General features: G+C 35.8%; 1 protein-coding gene across 1 annotated transcript; it reads right to left on the reverse strand.

Annotated features, from left to right (window-relative positions):
* Nucleotides 1–431: 431 nt before the first annotated feature.
* LOC134853263 (uncharacterized protein DDB_G0283357-like) lies at nucleotides 432–19,365 on the reverse strand. Its single transcript, XM_063869236.1, has 5 exons — nucleotides 18,975–19,365; nucleotides 10,191–10,457; nucleotides 9,391–9,790; nucleotides 3,722–4,114; nucleotides 432–1,427 (listed from the first exon to the last, which is right to left on the reverse strand). Exons 1-5 carry the CDS (start codon nucleotides 19,227–19,229, stop codon nucleotides 922–924), a joined length of 1,821 nt encoding a protein of 606 aa, XP_063725306.1. The 5' UTR covers nucleotides 19,230–19,365; the 3' UTR covers nucleotides 432–921.
* Between the last annotated feature and the right edge of the window lie 1,197 nt (nucleotides 19,366–20,562).

The raw sequence follows: 20,562 nt of genomic DNA on the forward strand, positions 1-20,562 counted from the left end.
ATTTGAGTAAATTTCCTTGAAAAATTGCAACTATTATGTTCAAGGAGGCTAAAATGCGTTGAAATAGGAGCACTTTCCATACCTTTCCAAAATGACCGTGAAATCAAAAACGGAGCCAACTTGCATAAGCTGCTGTGAAAAGAAGACTGCATGTTTCTAGATAATAACTAGCACAAGATGACTGAAACGAAATGCAACTGAAAATGTTAGAAGCGAGCGTAGCGAGGAGTGCAGAACATAATAACAGCCCAAAATACTTCCTTTTTAATCAATACCTCATAATTAGAGAAGCAATAAATGGGCTCCTCTTACTTATATGGCCCAAAATGATGTTAATCAATAATCCCATTTAAAAAAAACTAAATATTCCATAAGTATATTGTGTAAATATTTGATTTTAACCAATCAGGTGCAATAAATTCTCACTTAATTTTTCCCAACTTCTATTTTCGGCCGTTTAAGTAAAGTCCCAATAAATGCGTCGGTCCTTAGTTTTTTCAAAATTCCATTTTAGGAACAAATCGATTCACTATCTAAGCATGGACCGACAACAATTACACCTGACGTTTTGAACGGTTCTAGTGGGATATCGATTGCATTCAATTTTCCCACGTACAAAATTGCCGGCTTAATGAAAAAAAAACTCCCATAATTCGAATGAGTTAATTTATACTGAAGCTCTGTTATCATGGTCAACTATTTACTTATTATAATTGGATTTGAAATGTCAAGTAACTAATCTAAACCATCTTGATGAAATTGAATACACAATAAAATCTAATTCGCCCTTTGACTTTACAGCACAATTAAGGATAAACTGGCGAGGCGCTGGAAAAGGACTAACAACCAATGTTTCTTAATAATGGCAAAAATCTGGGTCGCGTTAACTATTACATAACAATTGAATCACGGAGCAAATGATCATGCAACTCCATTAGGCAGGGGCGCTGCGTCACAATCTGAAGCAGTGATTTGAGGCGTAGAAGAAGACGGATTAGAGGGGGTATTTATGACTGAGGGGATGGGAGCTGAGTTGTTGTTATTATTACTTGAATTAATATTAGAACTAGTAGTGGTGTTTGCATTATGAAAATCGGGATCGAAACATCCGTTGGTGAGAAGACAGTTGGAGGCTGCTTTGGAGAACTGTTCCACTTCGTCTGCTACTGAAGATAGTGTAGAAGATATAGCCAGAGATTCCTCCAGGTCCAGCTCACTTGAGGTCCAGTGGTGTCCTGTGTCGTCCTCGTCCTCCCTATCCGACGTGCATGGCGTCAAAGTCACAGTCGAAGCATTGGAGCTGGAGTCGCTGTCCGTGTCCGATATGATGTCCGTCTCAGATCCGAATCTGGACTTCGAGATCCCCCCACTTGACTCCAGATGATGCTGCTGCTGGCTGCGGTGATTAGTTATGTTCAGTCCTGAGTCTACAGAGAAATGGTCAATTTAAACTTAAAAGTTTTTAGGGACTTTTATAAAATCTACTCGATGACGGTTTTGTTATTCTATAAAATTGCAGCAATTTGAACACAGGGGCAATGTGGAATTTTGCACCACTTCTGATACATCACAAATAACGCATGGGATGCTAGTCAAAAGAAAAAGAGACGAAAACCTATGAACCGAAAAATTCGTTTGAAAAAAAAACATCAAAAAATCTGCTATGCCGTCATATATTTTATCAAATGAAGCTCATTTTGAGGAAAAACGGTCGAGAGTTATAAAGACAAACGCTACATTAGCATTTATACTAACTTATAAATTGCAAACCCAATTGTTTACATAAAATCGATGAGCTGGCTTGATTGGAAATTTCTCAAAAATGGCTATAACGAAACAAATTATACACAGAAGCTGAGCTTCGCACCACTTGCGATAAAAAAAATAAAATACTATGATTAAAATCATCTGAGAAGAAAAATCATAGTTAAAAAAACTTCAAGTCGTTTTTGTTAAGAACTTTCGGAAGGCTAAACAAAGCCAAAACTTGAAATAAATCCATTCTGCGGGAACTAAGCCAACAAAAATGAGCAAACAGACAAGAAACTGAAATAGCCAAAAAAAATTTGCAAAAAAAACAGATACCGACTGAAATCGAACTCCCGGGCTTTGTCTTTTCAAGCATGGTTGTTGTAGCAGCTTGGAAGAAGGCTTAACACTCGAAAAAGTAGGGCTACCGGAATTAAGTCGGCAATACAAAGGCGAAGCTTCGCTTCGCAAAAACTAGCGAGAACACAAAAAAAGCACCTTTAGAATAAAAAAAAGAAATAAACCTCGAATAAGCAAAAAATCAGCCAGGTCTGGGATTCGATCTGCGACCTACTGCAATCAAGAGAATTTGAGACTCATGCAATAACCACTTAACCTCGCACGCTTAATTACCCTAGATAATCGACAAACACTTATCAAGAAAAAAAGAGCTACATAGGCTAATAACTTGCCAATGCTATTCAGCTAGTGGCACCAAATACAAATAGACCCAATTTTGCAAGTAACAATTTGGAATATAACAAACTGAAGGAATCTACATTAACTTTGCACGTAACAAATCGCAAAACATAAACCCACATTATGTATAAATTATGCATTTCAAAAAAATGCGAGATATATTGAGTTAGAAAATTTCTGAAATCGAATTTTTAGTATTGTTATGTTGTTTGAAACAAACAGCTTTTTTCGGTTCATTTGATTTTTTAACGCAGAGGCGAAGCTGCACTTCGCATACACAAGCAAAATGTTACTGGTAACGCTACTGGGAAAAATTGAATGAGTAACTTTGAGTCTACAATACTTCAAGCGACGCACGCCAATTATAAGTATACATAATTGCTAAGTGACGCAAGCCACTTATGACGCATTAGCAGTACCAGTCAATTTGAAAAAAAAATACCAACTAGCAGGCCTCAATTTATAGAGCGGACGCATTTTAACTAGTATACGAACAGGTTCATTAAAAACATCCGACACTGCCTAGGTTCGAACCCTCTTATTTTGTTTCCTTCCCTAACTCTACACTACAGATCCATAATACCTTGAAGCTAAAGTCTTATTTGTAATACAATGGTCTGTGTTAATATCCGTAGCATTGGCTGCACTTAATGGCTGGTTCTTGATCAGAAGACTTTCCGAAAAGCACAAAATCTCTTAGATTGCAAAAAACAGGTCCCGATAGGATTCGAAAAAGTCTTTGCCCTCTCAAGCAGATATGTTACCTCTAACCAGATGCTCCGGATTTTCAGGTGAGATTTCTGTGAACAAAGTTGTTTACAGGAAAAAAGTCTAGAAGCCGGTTGCAACACCTTTGCTATTCGAAAGGGAAATACCGTTAAAGCAGCTTGAGTTTTGGGTATCCCTATTGGAGAAAAGTGGAAGTCTGAAAGCTTTTTCGCGTCATTTTTGGAGGGCCTAATAAGATTTGCAATTAACAAATGAATTTGATTGAACTTGAAAAATCTAAATCAGATCATGAACATGCGACATTTAGTACGTTTTTCTATGAAAAAAAAAACGACCTCAATAAGTAATATATGACTTTTTTCATGCACAAAAAATCACCACTACCAAAAAGAATTGGAAATATCCTATATACGTCATAATATTAATTATTCTCTCGAATGTACAATTTTTTTGTTAAATCTGCTTGATATATAAGTTTGATATTTAAGTTTTATCGCGATTTCAATCAAAACATCTTCACAAAAAATATCACTAAAATAGTTACCTGAGGAAGTTGCTTTGTTATTCATTGAAGCACCTTCGAAAGAGTTGTTGTTATTATTATTACTGTTCGCATTCCTTTTGAATTCAAACTCAACCACTGGTCCGTTTGTTAGAGGCTGTCCCGCGTTCGCATCTCCATTTGTGCTTTGACCGAATCCGTTCATCGTCACTTGGCCAGTGTGCTCCGACTTTGGGTTACCCTGGTCTCCACTGTCCACACTGCTGGATTGGGTTGTATCCGGGCGTGTCCTTTCCCCTTCTTCTACCCATGAGTGAGAACCAGTCGAAAACGAGTCTGAGGGTGAGAAGGAGAGTGAGCTGTTCTGACTGGACTCTGGTGCAAATTGTGTTGCAAACAGACCTGCGTTTGAGTTACTGCCACTGTTGTTCAAACCTAATAAACTGTATATGATAACAAAGGCTCTCACAATACGCATGGAGTACTCCTATCGAAACAAAACTTCGATCTAACTTTGAGCATTGAAACTCACACCTAGCTAGCAAGGACGATTCTTCATTGAACTTTCGCAACTAAAAGTTAATCAGTAGTTCAATCTTCATTCGAATTTTGAAATCCCGAGAGCCAATTTTCAGAAATCGTTTTTACATTTTTGATACGATTTACTCAAATTGAGAAACCGCTTCTTTTTAACATCACTTGTGGTCCAAAAATATATGCATTTATAAAATTAAATATAGACGATGTCCGGCTTCACACCAGTTGCGATTTTGATTGTTGGAAAAATCATATTTTAAGGAAACTCGTGACGCATAAGAAAATCTAACTAAAAAGTTCAAAAAACAGATTGAAAAATCAGCCCATAGACTGTTGGAAAAGAGTCAATGATCGCAAGAAACAGGAAAAAAATACTGAAGTCGATCATGTTTTTCGTGACCTTTACACTTTCGGTGTTCAATTGCTTTACTTTTTTTTTAAAAAAAAAAGGCCACGACCTAAATAAGAGTATGAACCACGATAGAAAACTCCAGAGATACTGAAACTAAAAAAAATAGAATATATAGGCAACCAGTCAATTTAAAGGCAGCGCAGAATATGCAGAAACCACTAAATGAGCGGAAGCCATTAAGTCGATGCAAAAAAACTGACAAAGAGCCAAAGCTGTACTCCACGAACAACAGCACAAGAAAATAACAATGAGCAGATCAATTAAAATGAAAAAAAAACTGACAAAAAGGAAATAAAAGTTAAAACAAGCCTCGAAAACAACGTTGTTGTGCCGGAAACGAACTGCCGACCTGGAGATTGCGCGTCTCACTAAAACAGATGCTATTAAATTACGACGCTATGCAGCAAAAGTGCCGCCAAATTACCACTTTTACTCACAGCTAGAAAGTCGTGGATTTGCATTATGAATTTGCATTACAATATTTCTCGGAGGTGCAACTGTGCCAACAAAATTTGGATACACGCCAGTTGAACCGAAAACAAACTTTTTGGTGAAATTGTAGGTGGTGGTTTTGAGCTATAGCTTTGAAACCCCCTCGAGAAACAGAATGATAAAAATATATTCATTTTTCACATGACGCAGTTATTACGCGAATACGGGAATATAATATGAGCCGGGAACCATGATTAGAAGCAGATAAGTGCATTTCAGGGCTGATTCCCCATCAGTTTCAGGGTTAAAAACTTAGAAGCGAAAACTGTATCTGACAGAGATTTGGAAGAAGCTTAACAAAATACTTCTAACAGCTCATGTCTTTTCGACAAGATACCAACTCCTTATCTGAAAACAATTTCAGGAGCCTGGAAAAATTTTCAAGTAGATTAATAAACTGTAGCTTGGAGCAAGAGACTTACCCAGAGAGTTTCAAAATAGCAAATATGAATCCTCGTTTGAAAAAACCGTCATTGGACCCGGAAGTTTTAAATAATTACCAACCACTTGCAAATAAAAAAAAACAGTATCCAAGATCATTGAAAGAGTAGTGACCTCTCAATTGACTGTTTTTTTTAAAACGTAATAAGCTGCTAGATACCAACCAATCCGCTTTTACAAGTCAACAATCCACAGAAGCCTGCTTGTTTAAAATGATGAACGAAATTATATGTCAACTTGACGAAAACGCTCTTGTGATTGTGCTCGGAGCACACTTATCACCGGCTTTCGATACCATGAAATACAAAATATTGAATTATATACTACACGGGCAGTTCAGTATAAAAGATGTGCGTAACGATTATATGGTGTGGATTATATCCTACCGAAAACAAACAGTACAGGTCAATAGGGAAATCTTTCGAGAAGAAGTAGAGTACGGAGTCCCACAATGGTCAATTCTTGGTAGAATTATTTTCATTATGTAAGTGACATCGATAGGCAATTATCTTAAATTTATGGGTCTCTCTTACCAAATCTACCCTGATGATACCTTGATATATGTATAACTAGAAAGAAAAGCGACCCATTCAAAAAAAATTTGAAATAAATACAATCGTAACGAAGCTACTTACAATGTTCAATGAGCTGAAATTGAAGATCAAGCCAGACAAAACAGAAATATTGTGTACCAAGTTGAAAAGAAATAACGTGAAGCTTGATAATCTAATTCTTGGAAACACCAAAACCGATTCTGTTCCTTTCATTACTTCTCTGGGCGTAAATATAGATACGAATTTCAACTTAACGAGACATAAAAACTCTAACTGGAGCGCTTGCTATGTCCAACTCAAAAAAAAAAACTGTACCGCTTTCAACAGTTTTTAAACCTTGGAAATACAAATTCACTAAAAAAGTCTTATTTGAGCAGACTCCAGTATTGTATCGTTACGCAACAGGAAACACAAGGTAGACAATTTGCAAAGTGTTTAGAACGCTGCAGGTTCCTATTTGGCATCATGAAGCACGAATCATACAATGAGCTAAGATAGTTTACATTGGCTGCCTATCAAAGAACGAAATGTTTTTAAATAATGTTTTTAAGCATAAACAATTTATGGCGCGGAAACGCCTGAATATTTGAAAAATTTTGCTCTCTACAGAGAAGAAATGAGCTTCAGAATGGCCTTCAAAAATCTGTCAAAGTAACATCATCAATGACGGTAGGATAAATAGGAAAACTTTTAGGCAGCTTGTAATTTTACTAACACAAGCCGCCAATAAAGCAGCTTCAGTTTTTATCAAATTGCCGGTGTTATGCGGCAAAATTCGACCAAAACAAATGAAACTATTCAAATGTTCCGGATTTGAATATCTGACCGGTTGATTAGGAGTATCATCAGGTCCTCGTATCTGCGCTATGGTCGCTTGAAAATTAACAAGTGGCCCAGCTAAAGCTGGATTTTTACCTGTTCGAATACGTTTAATCATATATTGTACTGATACAGAAATGCATAATTTTTAAAATTTCAAAAAATAGGGTTATACGCTAAACTATTAGTTTCCATGCTTAAGTAGGGGATTAGCCGCTTAGTTAAATTAAAAAAACTACTTTTCGCTCTTTCAATTGAAGTGTATCTCAGATTTGGCCGGGCAGTTTTCGAAACAAAGCGAAAAAATTCCAAAATCGATCAAAAATTCGACTGTTCCTAAATGCAGAAAATTTTCTCTTAAAAAGCATGGAAACATCCTTTGCTTTCCACATCCTGATTTTAAAATTGAAGACTCCCGCACCCTAAATTTCTTGATTGAATCCGTAATATCAGATTTAGCTTATAGCTTTAGAGAATAGTTTCGAAATGTCTTTAAGAAACGGAAAAAAAAATTGACAACAAATTTTTCAGAAGTCCATATCATCTTTTCTACAAAAAAAACAGGATTAAACAGAATACGCAGACAAAATCTAATCACCATGTCATTTTGAAAGATTTATTAACCTCAGAATCAGCAGGTTTTTTTTTTGAAAAAAAAAGAATAAAACTATGGGCATATGGTAATAAATTGGATATTTTCTAAGTCCATAATTTTTTTTTCAAAACGCAGGGCATAGCCGCTAGCGTAGATAAGATTCGCATAATCGATTATTTTGTTTCGGCTAAACCCTCAACCTCATATTTGGAAGGTAGTTTTTGAGAACAATCAAAAAGTTTTTAAAATTAACCAAATGGATTTGTTTGATGCCATATCGTTTTTTCCTGCCGATTTCAGGGAATAGCCGTTTGAGAAGTGTAGATCCCCATAATTTTTTTCTCGAATTAAAACCTTCATCTCAGATTTAAGCAATTAATATTTGAGAAAACAAAAAATCAAAACAATAGGCCATTAATCCCCCTACTAAAACTTTCGATGGCCGTAAAACGTGAGGTAACAGAAAAGAGACTAGTGAAAAATGGAGGCACATCAAAGAGCAGCCGGTTATTCCATTGGTACCATTTTTTAAAAACCGGCATTAATTTTTGAGAAAAATCGAATTTCTGCTAAAAGAGCAAAAATTTTCCAAATCGTCGCAAAAAAAAACGAAAAACAACAAATCCCATACATTTTCACAAAATATGTTTTTTTTTAAACAGGACCTAACACTAGCCAACAAATATTGTCGATTAAATTGCTATTAAATTGTCGATGCTTAAATATGCTCATTATGATTAAATTGAAATTTACCAAAAGTGCCACCAAATGAGCACTTTTATTTGCGACTTAGGTTAGAAAAACTCTTCGTAATCATACACTTCACTGCGCATGTGTAAAAAGGATCTGAACGAAAAGCTACACTAATTTTCAAAACCTTTTTTTAAAAAATTTTTAAGACTATGGTGCGAAAATTCGGTGCTACTTGCACAGTAACCGGCTATCCTTTTTATAAATTGAAAATAAAGGAACATTCGAGTAATTCTCTGGATTCTAAAACATTACATACACTTTAAATGGTAAAAAACAAAAATCAAACTTTTTTCATAAAAACAAGAAATTGAACCGCAATTTTCTACACAGAGGCGAAGTTGCACTTCACATACACAAGCAAAATATGACCAATAACGCTACCGGGAAAAACTGAACGAATAAAACTTTGAGCCTACAAAATTTCACAAGTGATGCACGCCAATTATGAGTATACATAATTGCTAGGTGGCGCAAGCCAATTATGACGCATTAGGAGTACCAGTCAGTTTAAAAAAAAAGAAACTTACCGATTAATATGCCTCAATTTATAGAGCGGACGCATTTCAACTAGTATACGAAAAAATTCATTAAAACATCCGACCCTGCCCAGGTTCGAACCCTCTTATTTTGTTGCGGGTTTCCTTCCCTAACTTTACGCTACAGATCCATGATACCTTGAAGCTAAAGTGCTATTTATAATTAAATAGTCTGTGTTCAAATCCTTAGCATTCGCTGTACTTAATAGCCGGTTATTGATCAACATGAACACTAATATTTGCAACCTAGGTTGGAAAAAAATAGAGTTCAAACTAATCAAACAAGCTTTGCTTGTGTAGAAAAGAATTTGACACCTCAAGCTGTTTTCAAAACGGAGCGTGAAAAATTTTCAAGATTTTGACTCCAGATATAGCGCTGGCTGTTTACATGAAACCTAAATAAAAATTTCCTGCTAAACTATGCGACTTCGTATGAAATGAAAAAAAGACTCGCGTTATAACAGAAGTTCCACTTGAGCGAAAAAAGATGATTGAATAGATCATCAAAAACTCCTTATTGTGAAGCTCTTTAACAACTTTTGATGTCTCTATTTTCACAATTTAAATCTAACCTAGAGATGGTCGCTTCTTAACTGTCCTGCTGGGATATTCAAACATCAAATCGGCATTCGGAGAACTGACGTCGGCATCTTCCCCTTCCGAGTTGTTTTCGTCTGTGGATCGACTCGAGTTATTGGAGTTCGGGTCATCTCCCTGTACAATTCCAGCTGTATCGGGGCCTCCGCCAGAATTGACGGGTGATGCGGCGGTATGGGGTTCTGCGGCTGATGCGAGCAGTATGCGCGACTTGAAGTCTTGGCTGACCTTGAGCAGTTCTCTGAGTGTTTTGTTCTGGTACTCCAACTCCGCTATTTTCTTCTCGGCAGCATAAGCAGAGCTCTCGTCCAACCTCACCACTTGTTGCATCACTGACACCATCTCCATTATTTTGGCATTCTTCTGCTCAATCTCCTAGAAACAAACCCAGACATAAGAAAACACCTCTACAATAGTATTTACAACCATGTACTCGTAGAGCCATAATTAAAAGTAACAATTCTAGATTTTAGTAACAATCTAGATATATTCAAACGATTGATTGAGTGAATGAGAACTATTATCAAGAGGCTGATTGACCAAACAGAACAATAGTTATATGAGGCATAAGTATTTATCCACTCATGTTCATGATTTTCTGAACAAACATAACTTCTGCTATCTTTTCTGTCCACTAAATGACTTGCATATACAAATATGCTGACATCAAGTGTCACTTTTTAGTCCATTAACAATTCTAGACAGGCTTTTGACTACTTGATCAAATTTGTTTCATGTTGGAACTTAAGGTGTGTAAGCGAGGAAGGGCACTGACCCGTTGGTTGACTGCCGCATTGAAGGTGGTGAGGTCTAGTTTGGCGTACTGGGAGAGAGTGGACACGTGTTCCCTGTACTTGCTCATGATCAGCTCCATGGCGTTCTGGTGCTCCTCCAGCGCCTGCTTCAACTCCTCGTTCTCCCGCTGCAGAGTCTTGATCTGTCTGTTCTCATACTGGATGCCTTTGATCAGCTGGCGCCTGCTGTTGTTCAGCTGGGGACGAGGTCTGTTGTTCTCATTTATCCCATCCACTTCGTCCTTGTACTACAACACAACACAACAATCAGCCGACAGCCAAGAAATGCTTCCTCATCTCAAATACAAAAACAATTTAGATGTTTTATGGCAGAACTTAATGTTGATTTAAAGAAAACTTGAAGATTGAAACTCTATCGGATGTTTATTTTTTGTTCCAATAAAGATATCCCGGAGACCCTAATTGCAGTCATGCCCAAGTTTTCCATACTATGTTGCGCTCTACTAAAGCTATCCATAATCTAGCAAAAAATAAGTAAACAAAATTAATTAATTTGCGACACTATGAACTTCATGGCAACAAAAGAGAACTTTTCACTCCAAAACAGTACTATAATGTGCGTGGTTGGTAGTAAGAAATTCAAAAACAGAAAGCGTAAGTGTAATAATAAAGGAGGTTCTTGATGGCATTACTTTCTAAAGGAAGTTATTTCTATACATTTCGAAAATTGACACGATCTTTATCAACACGGGCGGCAAAACCGAGCTTCACGCCACTTGAATTATGAAACACAAATGCCCGGAAAACTTTATACATATATTACGAACTTTCCTTTATGCTAATTTCACAAACTCTACGCCAATAACGACAAGTTAGGGCATAGATATCCACATATATCATGTATTAATTATCTATGTTTCGGTGCAACATGAGTAGAAAGAATAAACATAGAGTAGAAGGAAATCTGATAAATAATTCCTTTTTTCAAAATTTAGAGGTCGATCCCGTTTTTCCTGACCTTTACACGTTTGCTGTTGGATAAAGGTGTTTGCCTTCCTTTTAACACGGGAAATGAATGGAACTTAAAAAGAAATAAAAAGTCAAACCGCTAAATTCGAGCCTGATTAACATTTAAGTTTTTACCTGAAAAAAAAGAAACAAAAAAATCATCGGGACCTATACAAGAGTCTTAACTACACAGGGGCGAAGCGGAGCTTCAAAACCCTTGAGAAATACAACATTTCATTGAAGATGGTGAAGAGAAAAAGAGACCGAAAATATATCTTTTCTTTTGAAAATTTGACTTGAAACATTACTTCACAAAATCGATAAAAAACTGTATCAGCAACTTCCCAACGTTTATCCTTTAAAACAAAACTTGTCACAAAAAACTAACTTACAAATTCCAAGACTCATTCCTACTGAGACACAAAAAACATTCGCAAAAAACACCCAGTAAAATCTACGCACTATTAAAGCACATAACCGCTATAACATTAACCGCAAACGTTTGATCGAAAAGAAAAAAAAAACACTTTCAAAATCATAGTTGGTAAAGTTCCAAATTACAATAACTCAAAAACCAAAATTAAATCCTAACTAAAACCCATGCTTTGGAATATGCTCGATAAAAACTGTAATAGATTATAAAAAATGGCATTTGAAAACAATACAGAAAATGAGCCCACGAAAGTTAGGACGAAAATCACGAATCCGAAAATAACTTGTAGACTTCTTCAATTAGCTAATTTGAGTAGGCTTATGGTTTCTCAAGTAAAATAAAGAATTATGTAGGAGATATTCTTAATTCTCGTTCTTTCAATTGAACACAATGTCAGATTTAACAGAGTAGTTTTCAAGAAAAAGGGATACATTTCCAAAGACCGTTAAAAATTTACCCATTTAGCTAAAGAAGATCTTTCCACTGAGTTCTTCCAATTGAACCATTAACATCAAGAAGCAAGCAAGAAAGTTTTTCAAAAAGGCTTCCAAAACAGAGGCGAAGCGGAGCTTCACATCACTTGCGATACCACAAAAGTAACATTGCGAGCAAGCAGACAGCAAAAGAAAAACAGCCACTAAGACCAAAAAAAAAACGCAAAAAGTTTTCGAAAAAATTACAACTGAAAAAAATCAAAATATTGTCAGGAATGATTTTCTATACGCTGAAAACACGTCCAGAAACACAATCGACGGCGACAATTGTTGAGCGAAAAAAAATTGTTGCCATGAAAAAAAAATGAAATTTTAATTATACTCAGAGATTTTCAACACTTTGTGCAATCCGGAGGAAAGCATACAATTTATGGTTCACTCGAACGACCCAAAGTTAGGTGAGTAATCAAAAAAGTCAAAAAAGGAGAAAATACGAAGTCAACATTGGTAGAACTACAAATTGCAGAAGTAAAAGAAAACATAAAAAGCAACTACAATGAAAACTGCAGACAGCAAAAAAAAATAAAATGTGTTAACTAAGCCGATTAAACTTAAGCAGACAATAAGCCGACAATTTTTTTGAAAGGATAACTTCCCGTTTGGAAAAAAAACAGGTACTCGTCAGTTTCGAACCCAGGACCTTTGCCGTCCCAGGCGTGATAATTACCTCCAGACTGAGTGTGCCAAGGAGGCTCAAATTTGATATCATTATGGTTCAAGGTACCAAGTGATTCTCTCAAACAAAAAATCTATGTTCCGATTTGATACCGCTAGCTAATCACAATCTATCAAAACTTTGACTTTACTTCAGCTCAGAACAGTTTTCTACAAAATGAGTGTGTAGCTGGTTCAGCGAAGGAGATTCTCATAACCTGTTCCTTTAATTAAAGCTTTAATCTCAGAAACGGTAGTTTTTTTTAAAAACAGTATCCACAAAAACGGTTTAAAAAATCAGACTTTTTCTAGGGCCGCAACTTTCTTTCCACAACAATTATGGTGTAGCCGCTTGTTCAGAGAGAATTCCAACCTCAGAATTACTCGATTGAACCTTCAACTTAAGAATTTCAGGGTATTTTTCGAAGCCACTTTTAAAAAACGTCGAAAAAGATTCATAAGCGATCAAAATGGAAGGCGATAACTTTTTGTCTACAAAAATTATGGCGGAGTCAGTTATGCAGATAGCTTCCCTCAACCCGCTCTTTCAATTAAAACCAAAACCTTAGGTAATGTTAGAGAAAATACAAAAAATGCTCAAACTAGGGGCCGAGCTAAAACTGGGAGGTATCTGTTTAATGATTTTTCGAATAAAGGGTACTGTTGCGGATGAAATGGGTAATTTTCAGAAAAAAAAATTACTAACCAAAAGCTTAGTTGTTTTTCTTCTAAAAAAACTACTTCAATAAGAGATGATCCGCGTATGCAGGTGAGATACCTACTACCCGTTTTTTCAATTGAAATCAAAATCAAGCAGGGTAGTTTTAGAGAGAATTTTTTCCAAGAAAAAAAAAGATTATAACCGTTTATACAGGGAAAATTTTAGCACTATACGATTTTAATTGAAATAACCTCAGAATTGGCGGGACTACTGGTGGAAAAAAAACGTTTCCAAAAACTAATGAAAATTTCAACTTGCTCTTTCAATTGAATCTCAGACTTGGCAGGATAGTTGCAGAAAATGTGAAAACGATTTAAACTTCAGAAATTATTTTTCCCAATAACACAAAAATTTTCGATTAGAATTGGAGTCACCGCTTCTTCGCTTTGTGAGAGCCATAGGTTGTTGCGTAAAAAACATTGGGTGAACCCGCTTAAAGGGAGCTTTCCACAACCCATTTTTTAAATGAAACCGAATCTTGTAAAAAGGAAAACAAAAATCCAAAAACATGGAACAATTATTCCCAATCAGGATTTTTAGAACGCTGTAGATAGTGGGGTAAGAGAAAGAAAGCGTTCAGACTTATAAGCAAGCACACAGGGGAGAGGGCGGTCTTTCTATTGAGAAATCGGCAGAGTAATTAAAAAAAAATAGTTAGTAATTTTTCCGCATCTCACAATAATTTTTAAAATTACAAAAATAAAACAGCTAACTTAAAGTTTTCAAAATTCAACTTTCGATTTCCGAAGTAAACATAGAAGTGAACCTGAGATTCCCACCACTTGCGACGCAAAAAGTACAGGGTTTAAAAAGCATGCCTATCAAGATTTAGCGACGACGATCTAGAATAACCAAAAAAAAAAAAAAAATTTTTGTTTAAAATTAAAAAAAAAAAAAAGAAGTTTTTAAGAGAAACCCAAAAGTGTTAAATTTGAGCATTTCAAAATTTGTCGCCAACGTTATATCAATTACATAACAAATACCGGAAAAGTCGAGGAAACAATATATTGAAATAATTAGTAAAACATAGCCAACAGACAGTTGGAAAAGATTCAATTCACGCAATTCAAAAGAAAAAACTGACTTGTAAAATTTGAAGAAAAACATAGATGCCCTTCAATCCTTCCGAATTTCTAGAAAAACTTATGATTGGCAATTTTTGGATAAAATAATTGTAATTTGAGCAAGCAGGATCAATGGGAAAAACATTTTATGTCGCTTGAAAATCTCAAAATTAAATTCCATTTAGGAAACTAGGAGTCAATCACGTTTTTGTTGACCTTATAACTTTCGCTATTCGATAATGAGTTTGCCTTCCTTAAACAAAGGAAATGAATTCAAATTAAAAAAAAATCAAATTTCGAACCTCGAAAAAGTATTTGAGCCTGAACAAGCAAAAAAAATCATCGCGCAAGAGTCTGAACTACGTTCATCGCCTCTTAATAGGCCGACGGGAACAAAACCGGCAGCCACGAAGCTGAAACTCAGCCAAAAAACTCACTACAATAAAATAGATCTATCAACATGTATGGAAATTGTTTTGTAAAAATCATAGCCCGAAAAAAAAAGCGAAATTAGCATCGGTTGAAAACTTAGCAAGCAGTAACAAAGCCGGAAACATCTGAGCAGAAACCCCTCAAGTCGAAAAAAAATTCCGCTTTCGAAACTGGAATTCACACACGCTTTTTTTCGCGCCATTTCCACGTTGGTACTTGGAGAGCGCAAATGATCTTATTTATAACAGATGCAATTGAATTGAAGTTATAAAAAGCACAAACTCATTAATATGTATGAATGCACATCTGTAGTCATAAGAGCATTTAAGACTTTTTGAATTAAAAAACAATAAGTCAGATATAAGAGTCTCCGCTACTTTCATTACTCTTAAAACACCAAATCCCATAGATTTTCTTAATACCTGTTTTTTTTAAGAACAAGGAATTTGAGAAAAGTTGGTTGCGGGAAAAACATTATAGTTTCCGATTACAAGTACACTTTCTCTCGAAAGTGAAAATAGTAATCGCAAGCAAAAAAGATGTTTGATCCTTTTATATAGCAATGTAACGGTCATTTCTAGCCTAACCACAGACCATTGCATGACGGAAGGATGACATTATATTAAGGCGACAATGTAAAGTTGATGAAACCATTGAATAATTCCCAGAACCGACCAGTTTCTTCTTTGAAGTTGGGCAACTATTCAAACAAACATAGTCAACAGCCAGATGGAAACAAGTCAATGAACGCAAGTAAACAGAAAATGAAACAATGAAACTTTCAAATTTCAAAGTAAAAAAATTATGACCTTACAGCTCTTTCAATTTAAAGAACAGTTTATGATTAACACTTTATGACAAAGAGGCGAAGCGGAGCTACGCAACACTTACGATACCACACCGGCATAGCATTGTAAATTAGCATACAGAAAATGAGACGGAAGCTACTAAGTCTGAGATTTTACTTTGAAAAATCGAAAAAATATATATATTTACAAAAATTCCGCCGTTAAAAATGCATTAAAAATCGGTCATCGAGCGATAATTAAGCCAAAAACACTTCAATAGACGCCACGTGAACCGAAATCAAAAGGATGTCACAGAAAATTCCAATGAGCCAACTATTACGCTCTATTCACTGAAACACACCAAAACAGCAATCTTTTTTGAGCATTTTAGCTCAATTAATTAACTTTGTTAATTTACAGACTGCCGAAAGACTCAATTTTAGTTTAAATCACTTAAGCGAGAGGTTATAAATGCTTTGAAGAGAAAAATTTCATGCTTTTTTTTCAAAAAAAAACTACTCTAATACATCAAAAGATGTTCCGAGGGCGTGTGCCTCACTTCTGGATTAAAATAGAGGGGCTTGAATGATCGTGAGGTTCCATAGAAAAAGCAAGGTGAAATTCTTAAAGACCTTCAAAAAAACAGTCCGCTGGGGATCGAACCATGTATGTACCTTACTATCTGAAGTCGCGTTCTTCACCTCTCGACCAAGTGGTAAGAGACTTGAAGGGTGACGAGGTTCAATCATAAAGCAAGGTACCCATACCTACATATTGAAAAAGAATGTTCTTTACGTGAAAAAAGTCTTGTTCCCGAATACAAAACACTTGCTTTCGGATAAGAAATAAAATTAACTCAATTTGAAGAAACTGTATCAAAAATTACGACTTTAATTCCGCTGGAAAATCTGAAGAGTAAAACCCTCAATCAAATGAATTTGGTCACTTTTTTCGTGAATTTTAACCTTTTGCTGTTCGATAGTGGAGTTTGATTTCCTTTAAGCAAAGGAAGTGAACTGAAACTAAGAAGAAATCAAAAATCCAACCGCAAAAAAAAAACAAATTTGAGCGCGTGAACAAACTAAGAGACTTTTTCCTGGAAAAAAAAACAGAAAAAACAAAAATCTCGCCAAGACCTATATACAAGTCTTCACTAAGTTCAATGAATCTTAAAAGCACCAGTATTCATTTTGAAAATATTTTGAGTTTTGTATTCACTTTGAAAATAATTTGTTGCATTTATGTGGTCGAAACAATCTGAGATACTTGAAGAGCAACCAGCCATCCTTGTATAATATGTCTTTTGTTTCTTAGGGGATAGTTTATTTGATCAATAAGAGGGAAATATTGTCCCATGTTTCACTTCCAATAAAAGAAATAAATCCGAAAATTTTTTTCGAAGCCAAAACACTCGAATGATAAAACATTTCTCCAAAACATGTTTTTCCCGAATTAAACTCAAACTCAAAACTTTATCTTTTCAGGCAAACTTTTGGGAAGATTCCCATATTGAAATTATCAAGTTAACAGCGATGCCCGACATCAATTTTTAAAAAAAAAATGGGTTCAATTAACGTTGCCTTTAATGCCTAGATTTTTGGTTCAATTTGATATCCATTTTCATCATTGTGAGGATGTAATGGAAGCTTGGCTTAGTTCAAAAAAATATTATGTAGTGACTACTTTGTGCATTTTGCAAACCATAACGTCAGATATACACTCATTGGCTTTGAGCAACAGCTATGCCAAATATTACAAAAAAAAATCACAAGCATTTTTTTAGGCTTTTTGAAAGTCTCTTCGGCGAGCAGTCTAGCCAACTTTTTGTCCTCAACCCGTTCAAAATATTCCAAAGAAATAAAAGTCCAGACAGTATTTTCGACACAGAGACGAAGCTGAGCTTCGCACCACTTGCGATACAAAACAAGAAAGTCGCTAAATCGAAAAAAAAATATTCGCAAACTTCGAAAAAAAACTCTATCTATCGATAAGGCTACTTTTGAAATAAAAACGAGCCAAGACAATAGAATGTAAAAACAGCATCAAAAGAAAATTTATCAAGCGGTAACAAAACCGGAAATACCTTAGCAGATACCCAGTAGGCCGAAATTAAAAAAAAAATTATCAAGTCCCCCATACCCTCAAACAAACAAAGACACACACACACAAAATTCATTCACGCGTCAAATGAAACATCATGCGGCCACTATGTCGATATAATATTAGCCGAAACCTATTAAGCCGACAAAAAAAGGAAAATAAAAAAAATAATAAAAAAATAGTAAAAAAACAATTTTATGACTATTTTTAAGTTATTCAATCCCCCTCATCCTCAAAACACATACACAGCTCGTAAAACGAGGCAATATGAGGCGACTAAGCCGATGTAATATAGGCCGAAACCCATCAAGCCGAAAAAAAAAGAAAATGCAAAAAATCGAAAAAAAATTCAAGAACTTTTCAGACTAATAAGAAGTTATTAAGTCCCCCTCACCTTCAAAACACAGACAAGCACACACAATTTTTTTGCCCATCGAATGGCGCAATATAATAAAGGCTGAAACTTATCAGGCTGAAAAAAGCCGGAAAATAATTTCTATTAAGGTTTTTAGCATTTTGTGCAATCCAGCGGTGAGCATAAAAATTATTTTACCCTTGAACTAGTCGAAATGAGGCCACTAAGCCAATTTAAATAGGCCGAAGCATATAACGCCAAAAAAGGACAAAAAAAAACAAAAATTAAAATTTTAACAAATCGAGTAGGAAAAATCACAACCAACATAAAAAGCAAATTTTGAAAAGGAAGGATATTTGAAATTACATGCTCATTCATGCTTAATATTTGCAACCGAGAGTGGGAGAGGAGTGGGATATGAGGAGTAAGAGAACGAAGCGGTGAAGTAGCCCACAACTGAGTTTTGTGGACACAGTTATTTACTGGGAAAAAAAGTCTAGTACCCTATTGCAATACCCTTGCTTATCGGAAGGGTATAAAAACCTATTTGCTAAGTGTTCAAACTGTTTTTCAGATATAAAAGAAAGGTGAGAACGCGCCACAATTTTTACTTTAAAACAAAAATTACCAAACGAAAAACGACTTTTCCAAAGTTCCGTCCTTCTGATGCAAGAAAACATTGAACACTCTTACCAAATTTCCTGTCTATATGTGAACAGGCCCCAGATTTTAACCCATAAGGATTCTGCACTTACCGTCTTCATAGAAACCATATGCTTGTTGAGTTCCTGTGTCTGAGTGATAATGCTTTCAACATTTGTCTCGTGTTCGTTTAATCTCTCAGCCAGTTTTTTAGCAGTTTGTAGCAAACTTTGTATTGTGCAAGATGCGTTATTTCCACCATTATTATTCGGGCTAGAACTTCTTGGTATATTATTTCCAGAAACACCAAAACTGACATTCATTCCAGGGTTGGAGGATGCGCAACCTGGAGCTGTTGCAACTGCCATCTACTAATTTCAATTGACAATTTACAATTATGTGAACGTGAGAGCACTGCGCCCCTAACTGAAATACACTAAAGTAACAAAACTTCGTTTTACATTACCCTATCTAAAACAAAACAAATACAAAGCAGTACTATGCCACCATCTTTTCAGATTCACGTTTTTAATAGCAGAACTACTAGTATATCCGGTATTCCGAACTTTGATGTCCACTTCGATCAAACTTATTGATTAGTGAATTATTGCATCGGCACAAAATGTAACTGGAGGTTGAAGCTACAAACACGTCTAGAATATTAATGCATCTACAGTGTCGTGAAGTCTTAGTAGGAAAAATTCACCTAAAAGGGGTCATTCCGTCAAGCAACGGTCCGTGCAGAGGTTGGAAAGGGTCAAACCAGCGCTACACAAAAGCATCAGCGAATAATTTCAGAAAAATCATGTAGTTTTTATAGCTGTGACATTCGACCAGAATGGACAAAATGCAAACTCTGCAGTCTAGGAATTTTTAGCAGCGAACCTTCCGAATTGGCGATTTAGGAGGAATAAGAACGTTATTCGAACGATTGGACAAATCGTGAAGGCTGAAGGATTCGGAAATTCCTAAATTTTAAATTTTCGAAGTGATGACGTAACAATTCTCAGAAACGTCAAAAACGGCCATTTTGGCGGAAAGGCTAAAAAGCAACACAACAACGATAGTTGCGCTGACGAAGACAACGAAAATTGTGATAAAAAAAAACCACAGAGAGAAACAGAAGTAACAGAGACCGCTCCGATTTGCAACTATTGTGTCGCTACAATAGTTGCAAAGCAGTTGCTAACAACAGTGAGGGGTGGAAACCAGCCTCCCGGATTACTGAGAAATCAAGCTTAACGTGCTCGATTCAGTGGATTCGAGGATCCGGAGGGGGTTCGGAACTGAAACTTTTATCATTTTATATGAACTTTTAGCTTCCCTGTCATGTCCTGAATTGAATTTAATTAACATCCGAATTCATTCCACTAAGATGAGAAGCTAGGAGTTGGGGGAAAGGGTTGATCCATCTTCGATGGAGATGATGATTTTTATCTACTGAACAAAAACAATAATAATTCAATAAATAGTAGTAGCCCTGTTTTTAGGAGTGACCTCGTGGTCTGGGGATACTGAGACCCAGCCATGAGCTCACTATTTCTGCATGTAATTAAGTTAATTTGAGTGTTTTGACCGAAGCCGAAAACAGTAACGTTTTTTGTCGACCCGATGTTAGAAAAGACCACCGAAAGTACTGGCTTGGTAGAGACGGTGAAAACCATGTAAAGCTCTGTTTAGACGTGTGACATTCGACCAGAA

This window comes from Symsagittifera roscoffensis, chromosome 8, assembly GCF_963678635.1.
Source record: "Symsagittifera roscoffensis chromosome 8, txSymRosc1.1, whole genome shotgun sequence".
NCBI classification, from domain to species: Eukaryota; Metazoa; Xenacoelomorpha; order Acoela; family Convolutidae; genus Symsagittifera; species Symsagittifera roscoffensis.